The sequence below is a fragment of the Schistocerca piceifrons genome, chromosome 4 (assembly GCF_021461385.2).
Source record: "Schistocerca piceifrons isolate TAMUIC-IGC-003096 chromosome 4, iqSchPice1.1, whole genome shotgun sequence".
Taxonomy (NCBI): domain Eukaryota; kingdom Metazoa; phylum Arthropoda; class Insecta; order Orthoptera; family Acrididae; genus Schistocerca; species Schistocerca piceifrons.
The window spans coordinates 218,928,324-218,955,089 of NC_060141.1; the positions used below are offsets into that span (position 1 = coordinate 218,928,324).

Below are 26,766 nucleotides of genomic sequence, written 5' to 3' on the forward strand. Positions count from 1 at the left end.
TTTCAATTTCCTGTATTTATGTACTTCATGCTAACACTTAAAGAAAGGATATTTCAAATAGTAGTAAAACATTCAAATAATCATAAAAATAACTTTATCTTACTTACTTACATACACACATTTAAAGTAAATATTTTACTTTACTCACTGTCAGCATCGGGAAGTATTATCAAAGGACTTTTACCACCCAGCTCCAATGAGACTTTCTTCAGGTTAGACTGTGCTGCTGCTGCCATAATAGATTTTCCAACCTAAACAAAATTTCACTATTTTTTATGATTTATTGTAATCTTAAACTTTACTGCACAACACTTACAGGTGGATTCAGGCACCCTCACTTCATATTTAAATATGACTGTCAATGAGAAAGTTTACTTATTTATTCACAACAAAAAATAACAACATCCCCTCAAGAACACTCACACATACACATGTAAAACAGACAGACACAAAGTCACAAGCACTTTATTTAAAATCAGTCTTGTAATCAACATCAATGAGGCTCTGTCACTAGTAAAGAACATTCACAACAGTTTAAAAGTTTACACTGGACCATGAGAGAAACACACATCAATGCTTTCTGGAGATATGAAGTATTAGAACTGCCATTTACTAGCTGTTATCAGTTTCATGACATTGGACTTCACCCCATTTTTAGCTTCTCTTGTTGATTGTCATGTAATGGACATAAATATATTGCACCTCACTAAAATTATTTAAATGTTTTCTTTCATTTTGTGTGTCTAGTTGAACTTGCTTAAGCACTGTTTTTGGAAAATAGTGAAAAGTTGTGGAAGCCAAAGTATATTTTTGCTGACAATCCTCTGAGCACAAATTACAAAAGGCTTCCCTTGTATCTTTTTTTGTGTTATCTGGTCACAAAATTACCGTATTTACTTGAATCTAAGCCGCACTTTTTTTCCGGTTTTTGTAATCCAAAAAACCGCCTGCGGCTTAGAATCGAGTGCAAAGCAAGAGGGAGTTCTGAAAAATGTTGATAGGTGCCGCCACAACTAACTTCTGCCATCGAATATATGTAGCACTACACAAGCATGCTTTGTGGGCACAAAGATAAATACTGGCGCCAAAACCTCTGCATCAGTAAATAAATTTAAAAAAAAGGTAGAAGACGAACTTTTTTTTTCTCCGCCCTGAGTTTCGACCACTGCATTTTCATACATTATCCAACAAAGTAAATACAAATTCCGTATTGTTCATCTTCGAATGTAGCAGAATTTCAATGTACTATGAAAATCCGACTGGCAAGACTGTTAGGGATGTTTGTCAATATGGCCCACTCTACATTCCGAGTTTTTTCCTACCTGTGAGAAGAGATGGTTGCTAATAGGAACCTGATGAAATGTGAATCACATGCAGTATTCTCTTCACCATAAGAATAATACGAACATAAACATTTTGCCATGTATTCTTTCGTGTTTGCTGCTATCTCATTTAAATCCTGTCTGCCTAATAAACTACGAAACTAGAGTGAGACAACAGCAAACGCGGAAGAATATACGTATCGTGTCATGTTTATATTCGTATTATTCTTATGCCTAATAGTGATACAGTCAGAAATGAAGCACGGCAACTGACTAAATTTTAAATGTAAGATGACTAATTTCTGTGCAGAATTTGATGTACTAAAGAAGCGGCCGCAAAGATTTTCAAACGGAGAAAAATTTTCGCTAACTCAAGTTCAGAACATGTTCTATCATACGCAATCTATTATTTGGTTCTTGTTGATCATTATCAAAGAAAGCAGCAGTGTAAGTAACAACAAATAGCAGTCTCTTGCCATTGTTTCGCTAATGAGACGATTCCCCCTTTTTTTTAAGCGGCGGTAGCGCGCACAAAAGCAAGTCATGCCGCGAGCGGCGACAGGCCGTAAACACGCACTATCAAAATGCGACAAACAATGCATGACACAGTACAGTAATGCATTTTCAGCTTAGAGTGACGTAAACACCTATAACAAAGAAAACGGCACTTATCAGATCAAAGCAAAATAAGCAATCGATTCAAACCAGACGAAGCACGTGAAAAAGGAAGGGTACCCGTATAAATACGGACAGAGTGCCTGACGCATAGCAATGGCTACCTGGTAAAGCTTAACTGCTAAGCTTACGACTCGAACCAAACTACTGTAGCTGTATCGTCTTTCATTCGACCTAAATTGTGTCTCATATTACAATGGATCAACTTTGTTTCGATTTGGAGGTACGGCCTAAAACTTTTCTCTCCCCTTGAATTTCGAGCCTCAAATTTCAGGTGCGGCTTAGATTCGGGAAATTTTTTTTCCCTTTATTTCGAGTCTCATTTTTCAGGTGCGGCTTAGATTCGAGTAAATACGGTAATTGGAATAATAGTTGATAAAGACTGTAGTTATGGTGAAACATATGGACAATGTGAAAAGCAAAAACAAAAATCTTTCATGTAGCCCATCACCATTAAATTTCTACTCGTGTACTATTAAAAATATTATTATTAATTTCTCATATTTAATTCATTTTTATGTCCTTAAGTAATGTTTGCTTACAAATTCTTTGTTCCCAAAACTGTGCATTGGTTGACACCAGTTGTCACCATGCTGATATCTAGGTTTTCATAAAACATTTAACATATGTCTCATCGTTGGCATTGTTTTGAGTCCTCTGCTGTGAAATATGTAGTCAATTCCAGCATTTAAACATGAGTGTAGGAAGTTATTTAGTGAATTTTGATTACATTTGTAGTGAGATGTCATTGCTGATGGTGGTGGTAAGCAATACAGTCCACATAAGCAAGCAAGAGACATAATTTGCAGGAAAATGCTTTCTTCAAGCACAAAACATGTACACACAGACTGCAACTGGCAACAATGTCGACCCCACCCATGTGTCATCTGTGTGAATTGTCATCATTTGTGATTTGGAGTTAAGTGGATGTGTATATTTTGAGACCAAAATGCAACAGGCTGTAAGTAATTCCATAAAGTGACAACAAAAGAGAACTGCTGAATGTCTCAGTACTGGCTAAATTACAGTCAAATAATTTTTAAGAAATATCAACAGATTGAAATGCTGTCTCTAGCCAAAAGAAATTTCAGCTGGTTATTTTCACTCAGGGGAATGGGTTGGGTGGGAGAGAGTAATTGGGAGGATGGGGGAATAAAATCCCTGTCTACTCCCTGTCTTCTATGTGAGAAAATAGATTCCAACAGTAGCAGATATACTGGAAAGTTGAAAATGCAAGCAACAGATTTTTCTTATATGAGTAGCATAATCTTTGCATGTAAAACTCAGATTTTTAACACAACAATATACTTTTTATCAAAATATTTATTTTGATGTTAAAACAGAAATTTAAAAAAATGCTTTATGCAACAAGAAATGGAAGTGGCTCTCTCATAGGAAGTGTGCAGGAGTGAAATGACTGGAAAGATAGAAATCAGACACAGTCTGCTCCTGCAAAGATAACAGAGATAGAACCTAATAAGGTTTAAAGGACATGGTTGGAAAGTTATACAACAGATCCATGATTGTAAGTGATGAAAACCTGTGTCACACAATAATAAATTCAGTCCCATGCAACTCATGCATTTAATGGAATATTGTTTGATTACTGAATGGTTGTAAAAGAGTAATCTAAAGCTCTTATCTAAATTCATGTGTTAAAATGAATTTATGAAAGCATTGTACTTGAATGTGGATGCCCCCATTCCAAGTCAAGAATTCCTTTTGAGAATCTATTGTGCTCAGTGGATAAAGATATTAAACATCTGCCTGCCAGTGGTCAACCCTGAGTTTTATGTCATTTGACTGATTTAGGAATTTGTCAAGAACAAGGAAAGACTAGAGAACAAGCCATTTAAGTTCACTCAATCTAGAGCTGCATTTCTCTGCTCTGCATAGTGGTTTCCAAAGCAACTCATGGGATTAAGTGTGTCATGTATACAAACATGAAAATACATGCACAAAGAAATCATTATGTAGACATTGCACCAGAACCATATGAAGTGAAGCAGGTAGATATGACAGCAGGGAAAGTAATTATGGAAGATTTCCTTGATTTATCACTCTGTCAGTCAAAAGTTATTCCATCTAATCACTGTACACCATACTTTAATTTATGTTTTACTGTTACAGATGTACAATTCATTTCCTTACTCATTTGTTGAGAACAATGTGCATTTCAGGTTGTCATATGCTGTTACTCATTTAGTGCTTCTTACCATGTAGGTCCCCCCCCCCTTCCCCCCCTCCATGAACCTTGCCGTTGGTGGGGAGGCTTGCATGCCTCAGCGATACAGATAGCCCAACCGTAGGTGCAACCACAACAGAGGGGTATCTGTTGAGAGGCCAGACAAACGTGTGGTTCCTGAAGAGGGGCAGCAGCTTTTTCAGTAGTTGCAGGGGCAACAGTCTGGATGATTGCCATATCTGGCTTTGTAACACTAACCAAAATGGCCTTGCTGTGCTGGTACTGTAAACAGCTGAAAGCGAGGGGAAACTACACAGCCGTAATTTTTCCTGAGGGCATGCAGCTTTACTGTATGGTTAAATGATGATGGCACCTCTTGGGTAAAATATTCTGGAAGTAAAATAGTCCCCCATTCAGATCTCCGGGTGGGACTACTCAGGAGGACATTGTTATCAGGAGAAAGAAAACTGGCGTTCTCTGGATCGGAGCGTGGAATGTCAGATCCCTTAATCGGGCAGGTAGGTTAGAAAATTTAAAAAGGGAAATGAATAGGTTAAAGTTAGATATAGTGGGAATTAGTGAAGTTCGGTGGCAGAAGGAACAAGAATTCTGGTCAGGTGAATATAGGGTTATAAATACAAAATCAAATACAGATAATGCAGGAGTAGGTTTAATAATGAATAGGAAAATAGGAATGCGGGTAAGCTTCTACAAACAGCATAGTGAACGCATCTTTGTGGCCAAGATAGATACAAAGCACACACCTACCACAGTAGTAGAAGTTTACTATATATGCCAACTAGCTCCGCAGATGGCGAAGAGATTGATGAAATGTATGATGAGACAAAAGAAATTATTCAGATACTGAAGGGAGGTGAAAATTTTGTAGTCATGGGTGACTGGAATTCGATAGCAGGAAAAGGGAGAGATGGAAATGTAGTAGGTGAATATGGATTGGAGGGAAGAAATGAAAGAGGAAGCTGCCTGGTAGAATTTTGCACAGAGCATAACTTACTCATAGCTAACACTTGGTTCAAGAATCATGAAAGAAGGTTGTATACATGGAAGAAGCCTGGAGATACTAGAAGGTATCAGATAGATTATATAATGGTAAGACAGAGACTCAGGAACCAGGTTTTAAATTGAAAGACATTTCCAGGGGCAGATGTGGACTCTGACCACAATCTATTGGTTATGAACTGTAGATTAAAACTGAAGAAACTACAAAAAGGTGGAAATTTGAGGAGATGGGACCTGGATAAACTGAAAGAACCAGAGGTTGTAGAGAGCTTCAGGGAGAGCATTAGGGAATGATTGATAAGAATGGGGAAAGAAATACAGTAGAAGATGAATGGGTAGCTTTGAGAGACAAAATAGTGAAGGTAGCAGAGGATCAAGTAGGTAAAAAGACTAGGGCCAATAGAAATCTTTGGGTACCAGAAGAGATATTGAATTTAATTGATGAAAGGGGAAAATATAAAAATGCAGTTAATGAAGCAGGCAAAATGGAATACAAATGTCTCAAACATGAGATCTACAGGAAGTGCAAAATGGCTAAGCAGGGATGACTAGAGGACAAATGTAAGGATATACAGGCACATATCACTAGGGGTAAGAGAGATACTGCCTACAGGAAAATTAAAGAGACCTTTGGAGAAAAGAGAACCACTTGCATGAATATCAAGAGCTCAGAGAGAACCCAGTTCTAACCGAAGAAGGGAAAGCAGGAAGGAGGTGGAAGGAGCATATAGAGGGTCTATACAAGGGCGATGTTCTTGAGGACAATATTATAGAAATGGAAGAGAATGTAGATGAAGATGATATAGGAGATATGATACTGCGTGAAGAGTTTGACAGAGCACTGAAAGACCTAAGTCAAAACAAGGCCCCAGGAGTAGACAACATTCCATTAGAACTACTGACAGTCTTGGGAGAGCCAGGCCTAACAAAACTCTACCATCTGGTGAGCAAGATGTATGAGACAGGAGAAATACCCTCAGACTTCAAGAAGAATATAATAATTCCAATCCCAAAGAAAGCAGGTGATGACAGATGTGAAAATTACCGAACTATCAGTTTAATAAGCCATGGCTGCAAAATACTAACACAAATTCTTTACAGATGAATGGAAAAACTGGTAGAAGCCGACCTTGGGGAAGATCAGTTTGGATTCCCTAGAAATATTGGAACATGTGTGGCAATACTGACCCTGCGACTTATCTTAGAAAATAAATTAAGAAAAGGCAAACCTATGTTTCTAGCATTTGTAGACTTAGAGAAAGCTTTTGACAATGTTGGCTGGAATACTCTCTTTCAAATTCTGAAGGTGGCAGGGATAAAATACAGGGAGCAAAAGGCTATTTACAATTTGTACAGAAACCAGATGCCAGTTATAAGAGTCCAGGGGTATGTAAGGGAAGCAATGGTTGGGAAGGGAGTAAGACAGGGTTGTAGCCTATCCCCAATGTTATTCAATCTGTATATTGAGCAAGCAGTAAAGGAAACAAAAGAAAAATTAGGAGTTGGAATTAAAATCAATGGAGAAGAAATAAAAACTTTGAGGTTCACCGATAACATTGTAATTCTGTCAGAGACAGCAAAGGACCTGGAAGAGCAGCTGAATAGAATGGACAGTGTCTTAAAAGGAGGATAGAAGATGAACATCAACAAAAGCAAAACGAGAAGAATGGAATGTAGTCAAATTAAATTGGGTGATGGTGCGGGAATTAGATTAGAAAATGAGATGCTTAAAGTAGTAAATGAGTATTGCTATTTGGGGAACAAAATAACTGATGATGGTCAAAGTAGAGAGGATATAAAATGTAGACTGGCAATGGCAAGGAAAGTGTTTCTGAAGAAGAGAAATTTGTTAACATCGAGTATAGATTTATGTGTCAGGAAGTATTTGTGTGGAGTTTAACCATGTATGGAAGTGAAATGTGGATGATAAATAGTTTAGACAAGAAGAGAATAGAAGCTTCTGAAATGTGGTGCTACAGAATAATGCTGAAGATTAGATGGATAGATCACATAACTAATGAGGTGGTATTGAATAGAATTGGAGAGAAGAGAAATTTGTGGGACAACTTGACTAGAAGAAGGGATTGGTTGGTAGGGCATATTCTGAGGCATCAAGGGATCACAAATTTAGCATTGGAGGGCACCATGGAGGGTAAAAATCGTAGAGGGAGACCAAGAGATGAATACACTAAACAGATTTAGAAGGATGTAGGTTGCAGTAGGTACTGGGAGGTGAAGAACCTTGCACAGGGTAGAGTAGCATGGAGAGCTGCATCAAACCAGTCTCTGGACAACAACAACAACCATGTAGGTTTCTAGCTGTCTAGATACAGTAGTTACTAAAAGCAAGACTGATAGTGTGAAGGAAGAGAACAAAACTCTACCACTGGTGGGACATGAAATTATTGAGCATTATAATAGTGTCAGCCTGTAACCTTGACAACTACATCAACCTCAGACCCATAAATTGCTTCCAGAGGGCAAGTGCTTTACAAATTCATAATTGGCATTTATTCACCAGGAAGATATATGATTTTACCAAGAAAAGTTCAAATGTCCCAGTTGAATTTTTTCTGCAACAGTACCAATGATTATATTCTCAATCACAGCCAACAGTATTTTGTCTTACTGCAGTAATAACAACTAATTGAAAAACAAAACAAATTTGCAGAAAAGAGAGAAGGGTCTTGTCTTTGAATTGTGTACAGGCAATTATTTACAAAAATATGGCCTGACTTTCATGGCTCTTGAGAAGCAAAGGACATGAAAAACCACACTTTCTTATGATTATCTTTGATTATATTGCCCTCTTTCCAATAAAAATATAGTATTCACATATGAAATTAAATAAGACACTTTCACATTGCTGGCAAGGTGTGAATACTCCAATGACCATCATAAGATGGACTCACAAAATGACACTGAAGTACAGAGCTCGCCATTAAAATTGCAACACCTGGAAGGATATAAAATAATGAAATTTTATTATAAAGCATCTACAGAATAAAAGGAAGAATATATGATTAAATTTGTAAGTGGTTTTGGAGGATACAGGGTGCAAATTCTATACACAGAATTGCCACCTCTGGTAGCAACAATGAAATTTAACCTGATAGGCTCAGAGTCAAACTGAGCTTGTCTGACAGATATAGGTATGTCATTCTGCTGTTCCAACTCTATGCCACAGTTCATCACTGAGTGACTGCATGCCACTCTCTTGGCAACCCATGATGAAAAGCTTTCAATGGGTGAGGGACTTAGAGATTGTGCTCACCAGGGCAGCAGTTGAACACCCTGTATATTGAGGTAAGTCAGGACAGCACAGGCAACATGTACTCTTGTATTATCTGTCAGTGCATCTCTCTCTGCAGGTCCATCAAGGGGGGCAACAACAGTGGTCACTGTGCTGAAAGTTTGTGGTGCTCCAGATGTTGTCACATTGTCTTTGTGGCTATTCATCATGCTGAAACAAGTCCATTTTCTGGTTCATGGTATGTGACATAGCTGTACAATTCTGCATGGTCAAGTAAATAATATGTCTTCTGTTCTGTTGGACACTAGTCATGTGGGGCTGCTAGGATCCTACATGGCACTGAGTACAGCCCTCCTGAAACAGCTGATTCCATATTTGTATGCCTGTCATGAGGTACTGACCAATGTGAGCAGCAATATTGTGAAACCATGAACCATAGTCTTGATAGACCACAGTGAAATTCTGACACACACTGGTACACATTTCTCCTTTTTACACAGGGTACAACATGATCTTCTCAAAAACAAAAACATTCAAATGTGTTTCCTGAATGAAAAACCCACTCTGATATCTTTACTTATTTACATAATGTAGGTGACATTACTCCTTCCTACTTTGAGTGGCTGCCCTAAAATGCAAATTAGTTTCATTCCAAAGCAAGTAGTACCCTTTATGTAAATTTCACAATTGCTTCATAACATCTTCTTCTGCACTTAAAAAATCAATAGTAAAGCCTCTTTATAAAAAAGACTGTCCATATACCATACAAAATTATAGACCATTGTCACAAATTTCAGGTTTTGCTAAAGTAATTGAGAGGATTATATATGAGAGACTATTGAGTTTCCTAAACAAATGCAAAATTGTAACCAATGCACAGAATGGATTCAGGAGAAACAGCTCTACAGAAACAGCTGTATATCACTTCTTGGAACAGATTTTAACTGCAATGGATAATGAGGACTTAAACAGTGGAATAGTTTTAGATGTATCCAAGGCCTTTGACCTCATCAGCCATGATATTTTCTTAGAGAAACTGTATTGCTATGGAGTACATGGAAAAGCATACAGCTGGTTTCAATCGTATCTGTGCAACAGATATCAAAGTGTTGAAATAATACATAATGGCACAAAATATTACTCAACATATCTGAAAGTAAACTGTGGTGTACCCCAGGGCTCTGTTTGAGGCCCTCTGCTCTTCTTAGTTTTTATTAATGATTTTCCTAACCATCTAACAAGAGCAGAATCAGTACTTTTCGCAGATGATACGAGCCTTTTTAGTAAGGGAGTTAGTGAAGCTGACCTACAAGAAAAAATAGCTTCACCAATGAATGAGGCAGCAGAATGGTTCAAGGACAATTACTTAATTATAAATGACAAAAAATCCACTTGGATGACATTCACAGTAATCTAAGATATGGTATCATATTTTGGGGGAATACAGGTTTCGCAAAAAGTTGTTTTAAGCTCCAAAATACAGCTACTCATATTCTGAAGGGTGTTGCCTACAGAGATCCATGTAGAGGACTCTTTAAGGAGTTGAAAATTTTGATCCTCCCTAGTTTATTCATCCATGAACCAGTATGTTTCCTAAAGTCAAGTCAAGAATTCTCTTCTCTAAACAGTGAAGTACACAACTATCAGACCAGAAACAGGCACGATTTCCATAGAAACATACATTCAAAATCCCTGTACCAAAAAAGTGTGATGTATCTACCCAAAATAATGTTCAACACCTTACCAAAAGAAATAAAAAGCATTAAAAAAAAGAATTAAAGAGGCTACTTTAGGTCAGAGTTTCTATAACGTTACTGAATTTTTTTGCTATCTAAACAGATAGTGCTCATCTTGTGATTTTTCTGCATAATCCTTCATTTTTTTCCAACTTGCATGTGAATAGAAGACAAAATATGTGAAGTTTAATTAAGAAAAATATTAAAGTGTAATTAAGAAAATGTTATTCCCCTTAATGGATTTTTCATTGTATAAACTTTGTAAATTTTTTTTCTCATCTTTCATGTAAAAAGAAGACAAAATATTTAAAGTGTAACTAACAAAATGTTATTTCCCTTAATTGTAAAAAATATAAATCATGCTCTCTCTCTCGCTTTCTTTCTACATGACAATTCCTATATCATGCATATGATAAAATGGATGATAATAAACTGAATTGAAATGAATTGAAATCTTCAGTTTTATGGTCAGCAGTGTATGTTGCCATCTTGATAAATGGATAGTAATTTGGCTACTATATATAATTAAAGAATGTTCAGTTGGCTGTGTCTAAAAAGAATCTCTGGAGACAAATTAAATGGATACGTTCTGTAAATAAGTAAAGACTCAAGCAGATACAGTATCAAAACTCTCTTCATTTTACAGTATCAAAACTCTCTTCATTTAAGAAATATGATTTGTATCAATCGCTGGTACTGACAGAGACATGTTTAAAATGATAGCTCAGTTTGATATCTTTTTAAATAATTATTATTTTATCACTCATATCCAGTGACATTCATTTTGCTCTCCTCCTCCTCCTAAATCAAAAAATTGCCACACAATATAAATAGACACAAAGCCCACATACAGCACATTAATAAAATTTTATGTGCCAACTAGCTCTACAGATGAGGAGGAGAATAGAGGAAATGTATTATGACATAAAAGAAATTGTTGAATGAAAATTTAATATTCATAAGGGACTGGAATTCCGAAATAGGAAAGGGTACAGACGGAAAATCATAGAGGGACACCAAGAGATAAATAGTGTAAGCAGATTCAGAAGACTGCAGTAATAACTCAGAGATGAAGAGGCTTGCACTGGATAGAGTAATGGAGAGCTGCACCAAACCAGTCTTTGGACTGAAGACAACAATACACAACAGTTAATCAACTGACAAGCAACATGTTTAACTCTTTGAGACTATTCATAGATAATGAAGTTGTTTATAGGAAGATCACATTGTTAGAAAATTGTTAAAATATGTAAGAGGTCATTGTTCAACACACAGACCAGCAGCTGACCCTCAGCATAAATAACTTCAATGTAACACATATAAATATTCATTTGATTACAGAACTGGTATTCCCACACAGGAAACATTCACAGTCATTATTTATCTAAGCATCTGTCCTGAGCAATTTAACATAGGATGATCACATCACCTAGTTGAGGGAAAGGTATGTGTTACATTCACTTCTGGCAATGTCTTCCTATTATGAAAAATTAAGTGACTTCTTCCAGTTAGAAAGTCTTCAGTTCCACTGGATACCTGTTCTGAGAATTACATGTTTAGCCCCATCTGGCAGGGTGTCCTCAACAGAATCACAATGCTGATCCTATATTCTGTAAGATTGTATTTTCGTCATTACATGACAGAGTGGAACTGTATCAGAATCAAACTGGACATCATAATCTACCTCCTCCTAGTTCTCATGGATGAACAGAGTGAGCAGAAACTTTATGGCAGATTAAAACTGTGTGCCAGACCGAGACTCGAACTCGATGCTAGTTCTGCAGGTTCACAGAAGAGCTTCTGTGAAGTTAGGAAGGTAAGAGATGAGGTACTGGCAGAATTAAAGCTGTGAGGATGGGTCGTGAGTCATGCTTGGGTAGCTCAGTTGGTAGAGCACTTGTCCGCGAAAGGCAAAGGTCCCGAGTTCGAGTCTTGGTCTGGCACACAGTTTTAATCTGCCAGGAAGTTTCATATCAGTGCACACTCTGCTGCAGAGTAAAAATCTCATTCTGAGAGTGAGCAGACTTTCACAATATTACTACATGTGAAACACTTATTGACTCCTACAGTGCAAATGTTTGGCCTTCAAATGTTCAAATGGCTCTGAGCACTCTGGGACTTAACATCTGAGGTCGTCAGTCCCCTAGAACCTAGAACTGCTTAGACCTAACTAACCTAAGGACATCACACACGTCCATGCCCAAGGCAGGATTCAAACCCGCGACCGTAGCAGTCATGCGGTTCTGGACTAAAGCACCTAGAACTGCTTGGTCACAGCGGCTGGCTTTTGGTCTTCAGAAGGTTCGTAATATATGACCATAACTTTAACTGATATCAGTAATATAATGCTAGATTTATATGCATCTGCCGGAATGACACTACTTGAAACTGAGAACACACTTCACTTTTTTCTAACGCTTTGGAGTACTTGCTACAGGAATCTCTTCTGCCACAGAAGCAAGCTGATTGCATCCAAAATATGATATTAATAACTACCTTCATCATAAATATCTAGTTCCCTTTGCCAATTTTCTTACCACAACAGAACCTGTGAAAGCCACTTTGGCAATGTCAGGATGTGAAGCAATGGCAGCACCTGCAGTTGGCCCATAGCCTGGGACAACATTGACAACACCAGCAGGAAAGCCAGCCTGAAAAAAAAGTTTACATCAATTACTGTTGTCGAAAAATGATATCTGAAATAAACCATCACATAAATCTCTCACTCTCACCCATTTCTTCCTTCATGGAGTGGTTGAAAGGAGGGACCACATTACAGTCTTCTGTGGTGAAACAATTTCTAAATGCTGAATTCAGGTTTTCGGCCTTCCTTCTATCATCTTCCATTTCAGTGCCAATATGATCACTGAGAAATTGAAAAATGGCATGCTGACTTAATGTAAGACAAAAGTTTCTTAGCATTCTTAGTTCGATCAGTTGGCATACTTTTTATTTCCAACTCAATGAATGCTCCTCCATTGTTCTCCTTATGCTAATTATGGCTTTGTTCAGTTTTTGCTTCTATCTACACAGACTTTGGTTAAACCTGTGTTTAAGCTCTCTTTGCTTCTGTAATAGCTTTCTAACAAGGGCATTGTACCACTGTTGGTCTTTCACCATCTAATATAGCAAGTTGATATATAAGTGAACTAAGGTCTAAAGTAGTTAAAAGAGCCATGGGCCAGGAAGAATTGCTCATTCTGGTTGTGAAACATGTGCATCTCACTGCAAAGGTAGGTGCCACATTTCAATTCTACATCACAGCTGACATTACTTTTACTACAACTACATGTACCAGTAATGTCAAGATACATCTGATAAAATAGTATACGAGGTGTGACAATAAAGTAATGAGACTGACATGGAAAAAATGTTGCTTACCATTTTAGTCAAGTTTAGTGTTGTCTCCTTCAGAGTAGTTCCCTTCTGATTGCACACACTTTTTCCAGTGCTTATGCAGTTTATGATAACATTTCTGGAACTCATCTTCTGTAATATCCTCCAAGATATTTGGTGTCCCTTGACTGCTGTTTTGACTCTTGGAAATAGAAAAAAAGTTGCACAGAGCAATATCTGGTGAATAAGTTGGCTGTAGTAATACTGAAATTTGTTTTGAGGTTAAAAATTGCTGTTCTGACAGAGCACTATGGGATGGCACTTTATCGTGATGCAGAATCCAATTATGAGCAATGTCGGCACAGACATGAAAAACTCTTTTACGAAGTCTTTCTAAAATTTCTTTGTAGTAATGGTTAACTGTTCATCCAGGAGGCACCCACTCTTTATGAACAATTCCCTTGGAATCAAAGAAGCACACAAGCATGCATTTCACTTTTGCCTTTGACATGCATGCTTTTTTGGTCTGGGTGATCCCTTTCAGCACCATTGCGAACATTGGCATTTTGTCTCTGGATCATACTGAAAAAAACAACTTTTATCACCAGTGACAACATGGCTCAACAATTCTGGATTGATTTCCATTTGCTGTAACAGATTGGCTGCCACATTTTCCCATGTTTCTCGCTGTTGTGGTGTGAGATTTTTGGGGACCATTTTTGCACAAATATTTTTCATACCATGATCTTCAGTTATTATTAGATTAACCATTTCTCGACTGATGTTTAGTTCTTCTGCAATCATTTTCATGGATAATCTTTGATCAGATCATACAAGTTCATGCACCCTGGCCAAGTTGACATCCATTGATAGTCGTCCACTGCAGTCTTCATCTTCAATATTCGTTCTGCCTTCACTAAACATTTTATGCCACCAAAAAGTTGAGCTCTTGACATAATCTCCTCTCCAAAAGCCTTCTGAAGCTTACTGTATGTTGTCATGGCGTTTTCACCCAATTTAACGCAAAAAGAAATAGCATACCATTGCACAATACTAGGCGGTTCCATTTCTGTGACAAGAGACACAAACACATGTTAACTTATTACAGCACAACTCATGACTGAGCAGTTGCATCAATGTGCCGCTTGGACTAGAAGCAGCTTATAGACCAAGGTCAAAGATATTGTGCCTATGCAAGCCTGCAGGGTTGCCACGTCTTGCAAAGAAAATCAGTCTCATTACTTTATTGTTGCACCTCACATGTGGTTTAAATATTACAATATTATGAAAAGGATAGTTGTTACTCACCATATAACATAGATGCTGAGCCACACAACAAAAAGACTGTCAGAAAGCTCAGCTTTCGGCCAATGTGGTCTTCGTCAGAAACAGACAAAACACACACACACACACACACACACACACACACACACACACACACACACAAATGATAATCTCTGGCTTCTGAGGCCAGGCTGAGAGCAGCAGTGCATAATGGGAGAAGCAACTGGGTGGTGGGGATAATGAGAAGGCTGGGGTGGGGAGGGGGAGGGACAGCAGCATAGGGATGGGGGATGGTAAAGGTGGAGAGAGGGTACTGCAGTTACGCAGTCATAAGGTTAGTTGGAGGGCAGGGAGTGAGGGGGAAGGGGGGGGGGGGGGTAGCGGAAAAGGTGAGAAGTAGGAAGACTGGGCAGGGAGTGAGGGGGGGGGGGGGGGGGGTAGCGGAAAAGGAGAAAAGTAGGAAGACTGAGCGCATTGTTGGAATAGAGGACTATGTAGTGCTAGAATGGGAAAAGTGATGGGGCTAGATGGGTAAGGACAATATTTAATGAAGGTTGAGGACAAGAGGGCTACAGGAATGTAGCATATATTGCAGGGAGAGTTCCCACCTGGGAATTTCAGAAAAGCTGATAACTGCAGGAAGGGTCCAGCTGGAAGAGGCTGTGAAGCAGTCATTGAAATGAAGAATGTTGTGTTGGGTAGCATGCTCAGCAATGGGGTGAACCAGCTGTTTCTTGGCCATAGTTTGTCAGTGGCCATTCATATGGACAGATAGCTTTTTGGTTGTCATGCTCGTGTAGAATGCAGCACAGTGGTTGCAGCTTAGCTTGTGGGTGACATGACTGGTTTCACAGCTCATACTGATTTCACAGATACAAGCTAATCTGCAACCATGGTACTGCATTCTACATGGTCGTGACAGCAAACAGGCTTTCTGTCCACATTAATGTCCACCAACAAACTGTTGCCAAGAAACAGCTGGACCACCATGTTGCTGAGCACACTGCCCAACATGACATTCTTCACTACAATGACCATTTCACAGCCTGTGCCATCTGGATCCCTCCCACCAGCACCAGTTTTTCTGAACTCTTCCAGCGATATATTCTATGTTCCTATAACCCCCTTGGCCTCATCATTCATTATTCATTGTCCTTACCCGCTTAGCCCCTTCCCTGTTCCCACTCCAGCACTAGACAGCCTTCTATTCCACCAATACACTCACAGTCTGTTTGATTCTCTCTTTTTCTGCTAACCTCCTAACCGCACCTAGCTGCCCAACTGTCTCTCCACCTTGTCCCTATATGCTCCCACAAGCAGCACTTTACTCTTCCCCAGCCCTACCCTGCCATCATTTTTTGTGTCTATCTGCGACTCAGCATTTATACTATATGGTGAGTAGCAACTAACCTTTTCATAATATTGTAACATTCCATCCTGGATTTTCTATTTCTTTTATGTGGTGAAAGGAGGTTTTAAAGAAATGGAGATACATACTTCTTTGCACAGGGCTGCAATATATAACGCACAGAGAGGTGTGTCTTCAGCAGGCTTCAGCACTACAGTACAACCTGTGGCAAAAGCAGGAGCTAACTTCCATGCAGCCATCAGCACTGGAGCATTCCACGGTATTATTTGGCCAACCACACCAACAGGTTCTTTCCGTGTGTAGGTGAAGTAAGGGCCATCTGGAATTTAAGGACCAATGTCATGTTATTTCATCTTAGTCATTTAAAACATACATGTACACAAGCTATAAATTCATGTATGCTACCTCAATATGGTAATTAACATCACTTGATAATTAATTACTGTTGAAAAAAGAAAAACTGGAGGGGACTGAAAGAGATGGAAGAAAAAAAAATATTGAACTGCAAGTTTCTTAGAACTTTCTAGACAGCTCCTTTAGAAAGAGAAAGAGGGCAGTAGTAAAAATGAAAGGTGGATAAAAGAATTTTGTAGAAATTAACAAAGAACAATTATTGTTACTTCTGATATTTTACTTCATCTTCTCACTCCCAGTAACTGAATACATTACATTATGTAGACCCTATTGTAAAGAAGCACCTTCAGAGATGTGAAATGAACCAATGAACCAATGTATACATTAACAAAGATGTGACAGTTACCAACTGCTTCTGTGAACTGTTTTAACTATAAACATAATTAATCCACTATACTCCATTCATAGATACAAATTATTTGAATATAATACAATTCGAAGAAGAACAATATACAAAATAGCTGATGTTTATACAATTGAAAGAAGAACAATATGCAGAATAGCTGATGTTTATTTATTTTATGAAAAATCTTTACATTAGCACACCCTCTTGTGGCCATTGATAGGTGTTTCTAGGTGCAGTATGAACAGTAGGCTTTTTACAATCCACATTATTACAGTGTTGCTGATAAATAACTTGTAACAGGAATGGTTAGTAGATCACTTTAATTTTCATTTGGAATCCATGGAGAAAAACGTTTTGCTTGTATTTTTTATTAACCTCTTTTATTACAAAATATTAAAATAAATTTTCAAAGGCTTGTACAGATTTCTCCTCATTCTTACTGAGCCATCTGCTATCTGCTGAAATGTGATGTTCACACAGCACACATTTAGTTTTTGTCTTATATACACTTGTTACTGTTTTAGTCATGTTTCTAACCACATTTTATTTATATCATCTCACTTTCTCTTGTACACATTTATGAATAGTTTTCTTTAATTCAGTATAGTCTTCCCTGTTCCTATCACTGTTTGACTGAGACTCTCATGTTCTCTTAAGTAATGGCTTTGTTCTATTCAAATACTTATTTAATTTATCATCTTCAAACTTCCAATATATTTTGTTGTTTGCCTAAATACTTTTATTAAATAACTTCACCTTTGTCTATATAAGTATCATCTTCATTTTCTGAGATCCTTAACATGTTGCTTACTTCAATCTTGCATATCTCCCTAGTTTTTAACAAAGTTTTGTAATTTATATGTCTGACTTTCTGCCTAATAATACCTTTTTTTGGTTTAATATCTGGTTTTGCTCTGCATCCTACAAGTTTCCAATCACTCAAAATTCTGAATTAGTTTACGGTTTATTAGGTAAATAGTATCCAAGCCTGGAAAGAAGTCCATTGTATGCTTGGTATATCTGTTGAAGTTCCTCAAGCAAGATATGGAGGAGGCACAGCTATTGACGGTGCAGGGTGCAGCCGTTTGCAAATTGGTCTTGTGTCAGTACCAATGGCTCCTGTCACTTGGGTTCTGAGGTCATCCATAGCCTGTGTGGGCAGTTGGTATAAATGGTGAAGACTGCTGACTTCATTCATGGGATGCAAACAGAGTTCATTATTTGCAGCATTGCATCCAGAGTAGATCAAAGTCCATTGGTTTGGAGCTGAGTAAATGGCCTCAACCAAAGGGCCCATCAATTCTGTGATGGTCTTGGCTGCAGATTTCTCAGGAACTGCATTATGGGGTGGAAAACTGTATGACTCCCTTGATAGGTCAGGGTGCACTACACAGAGGAAACTACTTAGATAAAGTACTTGAGGGTTCACATTTAGGTTTTTTAGGCTAGGCAGCAGTTTGAGGTCCTCTGAGGAGTGCTCATCAGTGGACACACAGAGAGCAAAATCAGACCATGTACAAAGTAAAGACACTTCAATTGTCATAATTCTAACAGTAAATTGTTGAAGTATTTGTTAAATTAAAAGCACTCAAATGAACACCTGTGGACTCATGTGAGCCATGATCTTTGTACATCTTTGCCTTTATGTCCCAGGGTCTTTGCTTTGCTCATCCTCAGTACATGTCCATTTGACCATTTGTCTGCTTGTCAGTGTATACCTGCTACTGCATCATGTTATGTTCATCATACTGTATGTCATCTAGCACTCACTGCAGTATAATGGTGTTTTTTCCCCTTGAAGTGGTCTGATAAAGTGTACAGTAATGTGTTTACCAGTCTTCTTAATAGAAGTAGTTTACCAACAATATTCACATATGACACTGGTAAATCAGTTTCTCCAGAGCACAACACTGGAATTTCAGTCTGATTCACTGCCACAGATTCATGCATGCTAACATGGTTCACTACATTCGTCATCCAATTTTTATTTACTATAAGACCAAAAAGCCAGGACATTTTTGAAGTAAGTGCCCTTACTTGGACAAAACAGAACCTCAAGTGCCTTCAGTGCGGCATTTTTCAGTGGTTCTTTTAATGAAAGTGACAGTTAAGTTGATATGGGTGCTAGTGTGCCATCTCATGCAAATAAAAACTGTATAAAGGATACAGTAGACAATGGTAGTATGCACAAACTTGTGGCAGCTAACCACTCTGAAATTCCAATGTTATGGTCTGGAGAAGTTGATTTAACAATAGTACTTGGAAAGACTCACTGTGATAAGAGTGAAAACTGTTGTGTGTGCTCCAGAATTGAAGATATATTTATTATCTGTGAGCAGCTTGACTGAGCAAGGAAACTCATGTGAATTTGCTAGTGATCACTGTAATAGTTTTAACAAGACTTAAGAATTAATTGCAACTCACCACAACATGTTTTTGGAGAAGGATAATGAACACTAACAGCATCAACACTTTAGTTGAACATATTGTGAGTTCACTTGACAGGCAGCAGAAGGCTTATGGGGTCGCCATGGACCTATCAAAAGCATTTGACTATGTACATCATTCTAGGTAAATGGAGAAGATCCAGAGGTAGTGGACCTGAAGGAAATCCTACGCAATAATCAAAATGCACATTTTGCACAGAAACAATGCAAAGAAATCAGACATACTATTGATGGAAAAATAATGAATTACATATCTGAGTCACACACTGCCAGATAATGGTGTGCTGCAGGGTTCGATGCCCAAGCCAATACATTTTATTCTCTATTTAAATGACTTCCTAAAATATGTTAAACAGAAACATATAATTTATGCCAATGACACTTGCTGAGACAAAGGAGGAGCTTGAAGAGGGAGCACTCCTAAATATAGAAACTGCAATAAATACCTAGTACAAAACAATCTCTTTATAAATCAATCTAAAACAATTTTTTCAGTGTTCCAACCAAACAGTGTGAAATGTATAATGTAAATACTAAATAAAATAATGAATAAATAACATAATTGGACAGAAAAAAATCTACTCACCACATGGTGACAGGAGAGCACACATATAAAAAGGTACTGAAATTTTCAAACTTTTGCAACCTTCACTGGATTTAATTACCTCACCAGTCTAGTTCAAAAGCAGATTTCCTGGGCCATCACATCCAATGCTGTCCGCCCCCAGTAGCTGATTGGTCACCACGACGGACTGTCAATCCTAGGGGCATGGGTTTGATTCCCGGCTGGGCCGATGATTTTCTCTGCTCAGGGACTGGGTGTTGTGTTGTCCTAATCATCATCATTTCATTCCCATCGCTGCACAAGTTGCTGAAGTGGCGTCTAATTGAAAGACTTGCACCAGGTGAGTGGTCTACCCGACGGGAGGCCCTCGTCACACTACATTATTATTATTACATCCAATGCTGGAAATGCTGATCCCTCCAAAAGACAACTTATGAGTACACTTCTTGTCACTCACTATCATCCAGGTCTTGATAGCATTAATCAGCTACTTCAACAAAGCTATGACTTCCTAAAATGAGTTCCATTCTGTTTGACATTTTGTCCACCACACCTAGAATAGCTTTTTGTTGCCCACCCAATCTCCACAATATCCTTGACAGACCCTATGCTCCTTCTGCACTCATTTCCCTACCTATGGCATCTATCCCCATAACCATCTCTACTATAAGACTTGCCATACCACTGCCTATACTAGCCCTGTAAGTAGCAAAACATATACTGTCAGAGGGAGAGCCACTGGTGAGTTGACACGTCATATACCAGCTATTACGTAAACACTGTTTACCAAGTTACGTTTTGGGATAAAAGGGCATAGGCAGAGAGAATATACTGGCAACATACATTCTCGGTGGCTGTTTCACCACACATGCCATCTGGATTCTTCCTCAGACACCAGTTTTTCAGAACTCCACAGGTGGGAACTGGCTTTACAACATGTTCCTGCTTCTTATCACCCACCTGGCTTTAACTTACATTAACTTCTCCCATGTTAGCATTCTTCTCAGTAACTATTCCTTTTTTGAATCCATTTTAGTTTTCAATATCTTTCTATATCTTCTACTTTGTCCTGTCCCCACCTCTACCATATGCAATGCACTTAGCTTCCTGCTCTTACTAACTTGTAAGTTAAGCTCTCAGGTTTTCAAATCTCATCCAGTGCAGCATCCAACAATCAATCTTTCTTTCTCATCCTGTCTGGTATGTCTTTGCTGACCCATGATTCTGGGTGACTTTTCTGAACTCTCCCCATTTCCTAAACCTCATAAGACCTTTTCCTTCACCCCTCTTCCTTCCCCTTCAACTCTTCTGCCAGAAGAAAATATCACTGGTTCCAATAGCTTGCAAATTCCAATTCCTTTTTTATGTTTGTTCTCCTGCCACCACTTGGTGAGTAGATTGTTTACATATGCAATTACATTATATATTCTCAAAAATTCATTATTTCAGTTGATAAGTTAATAGTGAGGCACTTAATGAAGTAAGCAACACAAAATTTTTAGAAACTACTATAGGTACGCATTTGACATGAGGGACAGCAGTGTCGGACTGACCGTCAGAGACAGAGCACCTCGTGTTCCTGCTGCTAATAATGCGAGTACACCATGCATGTGTTATATATTTTTATGAGCTTCCAACAGCTTAAAGCAACTTATTTACAGATACCTGTGTAGTTACTACATTATTTTTGTAATTTCTTGTGTGTTCGAGTGCTTACTAGGCACAAGCTTTTATTTTAATAACAGCGTAGCGTACAGTATCGCCGTTGTTATCAACCCTCGTATCGTATAGGCTTTTGTTTGTTTTGATTAGTGTAGCTCAGTGTCATTTAGACTGTTAGTGAGAGAGCAGCTCGAATTCCTGCTGCTAATAAGCCAAGTACCCTGTTCATTTGTTACATATTTTTATATTTTTACGAGCTTCAAACAGGAGCAACTGCAGTAACGGATAGGGACTGTGATTGCTCTGTACAGATGCAACCTGAGTTGGTGACCCTTTGTTCAGAGCTCCAGGCTGCGTTGGCTTCCGTCACACAGCTTGAGGCTGCAGCGAAGGGGCACCACCGTGGGGGCTGGACGTGGGGATGAAAGGGACGTCAAGCATGTCCCATGTGTCCCCCGATCAGTCCACTGTTGTGGTCACCCCAGGTACTGCCTGCATTGAGGTTGACCCCACACCCATGGTTGAGTGCAAGATCATTCAAAAGTCTGGCAGGCAGCAAAAAACTTTCCTAGGGGCTGATCGTAGGGCCTCCCCGGTTTGTTTGACTAACAGATTTCGAGCATTATATGTGGATGACTATGTCTCTGAGCTGGACACAGTTGTCCACCCTGTTCCAGTGGAAGCTTCTCAGCCCACAAGGTGTGGGCAATCACAGAGGGTGGCTCTGCTGGTAGTTGAAAGCTCCAGCATCAGGCGTGTAATGGGGCCCCTTAGGAACATGGTTGCCAAGGAGGGGAAGGAAGCCAATGTGCACTCCGTGTGCATACCAGGTAGTCATTCTGGATGTGGAAAGAGTGCTTCCAGAAGCCATGAAGAGTACAGGGTGCAGCCAACTGCAGGTGGTGGCCAATTTCAGTAACAATGACGTGTGTCACTTTGGATCGAAGGAGATTCTTTGGTGTCATGTGGTTAGCGGAAGTGGTAAAGACTGCCAGTCTTGCTAGCAATATTAAAGCAGATCTCACCACCTGCAGCATCACCAATAGAGCCAAATGTGGCCCTTTGGTGCAGAGCCAAATGGAGGGTCAAAATTAGAGGTTCAGGCATTTCTGTGACCATGTAGGCTGCAGATTCCTTGACTTTTGCCATCGGGTGGTGGGTTTCCAGGTTCTGCTTAATATGCCAGGAGTCCACTACACGCGGCGAGCAGCTACACGGGTAGTGGGGGCTGTGGGGAAGGGAATGGGTGGTTTTTTAGGTTACAGGATCTCAGGGAACCACAGAAAGGGTGTCCATCTAAAAGGGGACAGGTAAAACACAGTAAGTTAGTTGTGGAAACAATTGGTATTGTAATTGTAAATTGTCATAGCTGTGTTGGGAAAGGACCAGAGTTCCAAGCCCTAATAGAAAGCACTGGAGCTCAAATAGTTATAGGTACAGAAAGCTGGCTAAAGCAGAAATAAGTTCAGCCACAATTTTTTTTCAAAAGATCTAACAGTGTTCAGAAAGAATAGATTAAATACAATTGGTGGTGGAGCATTTATTGCTGTCAGAAGAAGTTAGCCTTGTAGTGAAATTGAAGTAGACAGTTCCTGCAAAATAGAGATTATACTTGACAATCAGACTAAACTATTAATTGGATCATTTTATCAACCCCGACTCAGAAGATATAGCTGCTGGACAGTTCAAAGAAAACTTGAGTCTCATTTCAAATAGGTACCCCACTCACACAGAGACTTCAATCTACCCTCGATATGCTGGAATAATTACACATTTAAAGCTGGCAGCAGGCATAAAATGTCATCCGAAATTGTACTGAATGCTTTCTCAGAAAATTATTTTGAACAAGTAGTTCATGACCCCATTCGAAGTGCAAATGGTTGCAAAAGCATACTTGACCTCTTAGCAACAAATAATCCTGGACAAATAGCGAACACCATGATGAATACAGGGATTAGTGACCACAAGGGAGTTGCTGCTAGGTTGAATGCCGTAACACCCACAACCATCAAAAGGAAATGAAAAGTATATCTATTTAAAAAAGCTGATAAAAATGCTCTTAATGCCATTTTACAGACAGTCTTCACTCCTTCCGATCTGATCATGTAATCGTAGGAAAGTAGTGGAATGATTTCAAAGAGATAGTATCGACAGCAATTGAGAGATATATACCACATAAATTAATAAGTGATGGTACTGATCCCCCATGGTACACAAAATGGGCCAGATTGCTGTTGCAGAAGCAGCAAGAAAAAGAATGTCAAATTTAATGGAATGCAAAATCCCCAAGACTGGCAAAGTTTTACAGAAGTTCAAAATATAGCACATACTTCAATGTGAGATGCTTTTAATGATTTCCATAATGAAACTCTGTCTTGAAATCTGGCAGGAAACCCAAAGAGACTATGGCCATATAAAGCACACCAGTGGCAAAACACAATCAATATCTTCACTGAGTGATAACAATGCTGAAGCCACTGATGACAGTGCCACTAAAGCAGAGTTTGTAAACATGGTTTTCCGAATCTCCTTCACCAAAGAAGACAAAGTAAATATTCCTGAATTCCAATCAAGAGCAACTGCCAAGATGAGAAACATAGAAGTAGATATCCTCGGTGTTGCAAAGCAGCTTAAATCAATTAATAAATCCAAGGCTTCTTGTCCAGATCGTATACCAGTCAGGTTCCTCTCAGAGTATGCTGAGACAATAGCTCCATATTTAGCAATTATATACAACTACTCGCTCACAGAAAGATCTGTACCTAAAGACTGGAAAATGTTCAAGTCACACCAATACCCAAAAAGAGAAGTAGGAATAATCTGTTGAATTACAGGCCCATATCTCATACGTCAATTTGCAGTAGGGTTTTGGAACATATATTGTATTCAAACATTATGAAGTATCTCAAAGAAAATGATTTATTGATACATCGTAAGCACGGATTCAGAAAATATCATTCTTTTGAAACACAATTAGCTCTTTACACTCACGAAATAATGAGTGCTATTGACAGGGGATGTCAAATTGATTCCATATTTTTAGATTTCCAGAAGGCTTTCGACAATGTTCCTCACAAGTGTCTTCTAACCAAACTGCGTGCCTATGGAATATCACCTCAGTTGTGCGACTGGATTTATGATTTCTGTCAGAAAGGTCACAGTTCATAGTAATAGACAGAAAGTCATTGAATAAAATAGAAGTAATATCCAGCATTCCCCAAGGACATGTTGTAGGCCCTCTGTTGTTCCTGATCTATATTAACGATATAAGAGACAATCTTAGTGGCCATCTTAGACTGTTTGCAGATGATGCTGTCATTTACTGTCTTGCATAGTCATCAGGTACCAAAATGAATTGCAAAATGATTTAGATAATATATCTGTATGGTGCAAAAAGTGGCAATTGACCCTGAATAAAGAAAAGTGTGAAGTTATTTGCATGAGTACTAAAAGAACTCCACAAAATTTCGATTATGTGATAAGTCACACAAATCTGAAGGCTGTAAATTCAACTAAATACTTAGTGATTACAATTATAAATAACATAAATTGGAATGATCACATAGATAATGTTGTGGCTAGAGCAAACCAAAGACTGCAATTCACTGGCAGAACACTTAGAAGGTGCAACAGGTCTACTAAAGAGACTGCTTACACCATGCTTGTCCACCCTATTCTGAAGTACTGCTGTGCAGTGTGGGATCCGCATCAGGTGAGCTTGATGGATGACATCGAAAAAGTAAAAAGAAGGGCAGTTTGTTTTGTATTATCGTAAACACAGACATGATACATGAATTGGAGTGGTGATCATTAAAACAAAGGTGTTTTTTGTTGTGACGGGATCTTCTCATGAAATTTCAATCACCAGTTTTCTCCTCTGATTGCAAAAACATTCTGTTGGCACCCATCTACATAGGAAGAAATGATCATCATGACAAAATAAGAGAAATCAGAGCTCACACAGAAAAATGTAAGTGCTTGTTTTTCCCTCACGCTGTTCGAGAGTGAAACGGTAGAGAGACAGCTTGAAGGTTGTTCATTGAACCCTCTGCCAGGCACTTTATTATGAATAGTAGAGTAATCACGTAGATGTAGATGTAGGTAAAAGGTAAACACAGATTTTCATCATGTATAACCACAGAAGGCAGCAAAATGAAAGCTGAAGCTTTAAATTTCATATTTAAGAAACTGCTTACACAGGTGGATCAAACAAACATAACATTGTTTGGGCGCTGCACAGACTCTCATAAGTAATGGGCATTCCCGGCATAGAGGAGCAATTGAAGGAGGTAAAAACAAACAAATACCAGTCCAGAGGGGAGCCAGTTCGGTTTTACAAAAAGTACTCTATGGCATTGAACCTTTACTTAGCTTGTATTTATCACACAACTCTCACTTACTCCCAAACAACCAGGAAAAAGTGCTGGTTATTGCTGTGTATATTAAGGGTAAAAGAACAGAGCCATAAAATTACATAGCAATACCCTTAACATAAGTTTGCTGAGTATTCTTCAGCATATTCTGAGTATGACTTTAATAAATTTCCTTGAGATGGGACAGCTTTTGCCCACAAAGCAGCACAGATCTATAAAGCATCTCAAGTGTAAAACTCAGCTTGGCCTTTTCTTGCATATCTTGCAAACCATGGATGAAAGGCAACAGGCAGACAGCATTTTCCCAGATTTTCGGAAAGGTTGGGGCAGGTGGAGAAATTGGCTGTGGCAGAGCATGCACTGTGTGAGACCGACCATGTAGTAAAATTTGATGATGAGGATGTTCTGGCTGTAGAAAAGAACTATCACACCTACTTGTCAAGAGAAGCTATAAAAATACATGAACAAGAGAATAGCTTCAACAAGAAAGAAGAAGACCTCCAGGTAAATGGATCCTGGCTTCCCATGCTGCAGCGAATGACTGTCACAAGTAGCAAGAGCACTGTACCAGAAATGACTGCGGAGGAGCCCTTACGCACTGGTGTGACAGGTACATATAGTTTGCAGTGACGAGCTTGGCTTCAGGTCACCAACTGCAATGGGGGGGGGAGTGAAACTTTGACAATACCAGCCACTCATACTGGTGAAACAGCAGAAAAATCATCAGAAGAATGTCAGTTGAAGAACCCAAGACAGAAGCCAACAGGTAGTTTGTCTCC

General features: G+C 38.8%; 1 protein-coding gene across 1 annotated transcript in view; it reads right to left on the minus strand.

Moving 5' to 3' along the window:
- LOC124794977 (aldehyde dehydrogenase 1A1-like) overlaps positions 1-26,766 on the minus strand; it is a 105,106-nt gene that overhangs the window by 34,713 nt on the left and 43,627 nt on the right. Inside the window, exons 5-7 of the mRNA XM_047258711.1 lie at positions 16,309-16,499; positions 12,729-12,842; positions 149-251 (exon numbers count right to left, since the gene is read on the minus strand). Of these exons, the coding sequence (XP_047114667.1) occupies positions 149-251; positions 12,729-12,842; positions 16,309-16,499 (408 nt within the window). The remainder of the gene's footprint in view (positions 1-148; positions 252-12,728; positions 12,843-16,308; positions 16,500-26,766) is intronic.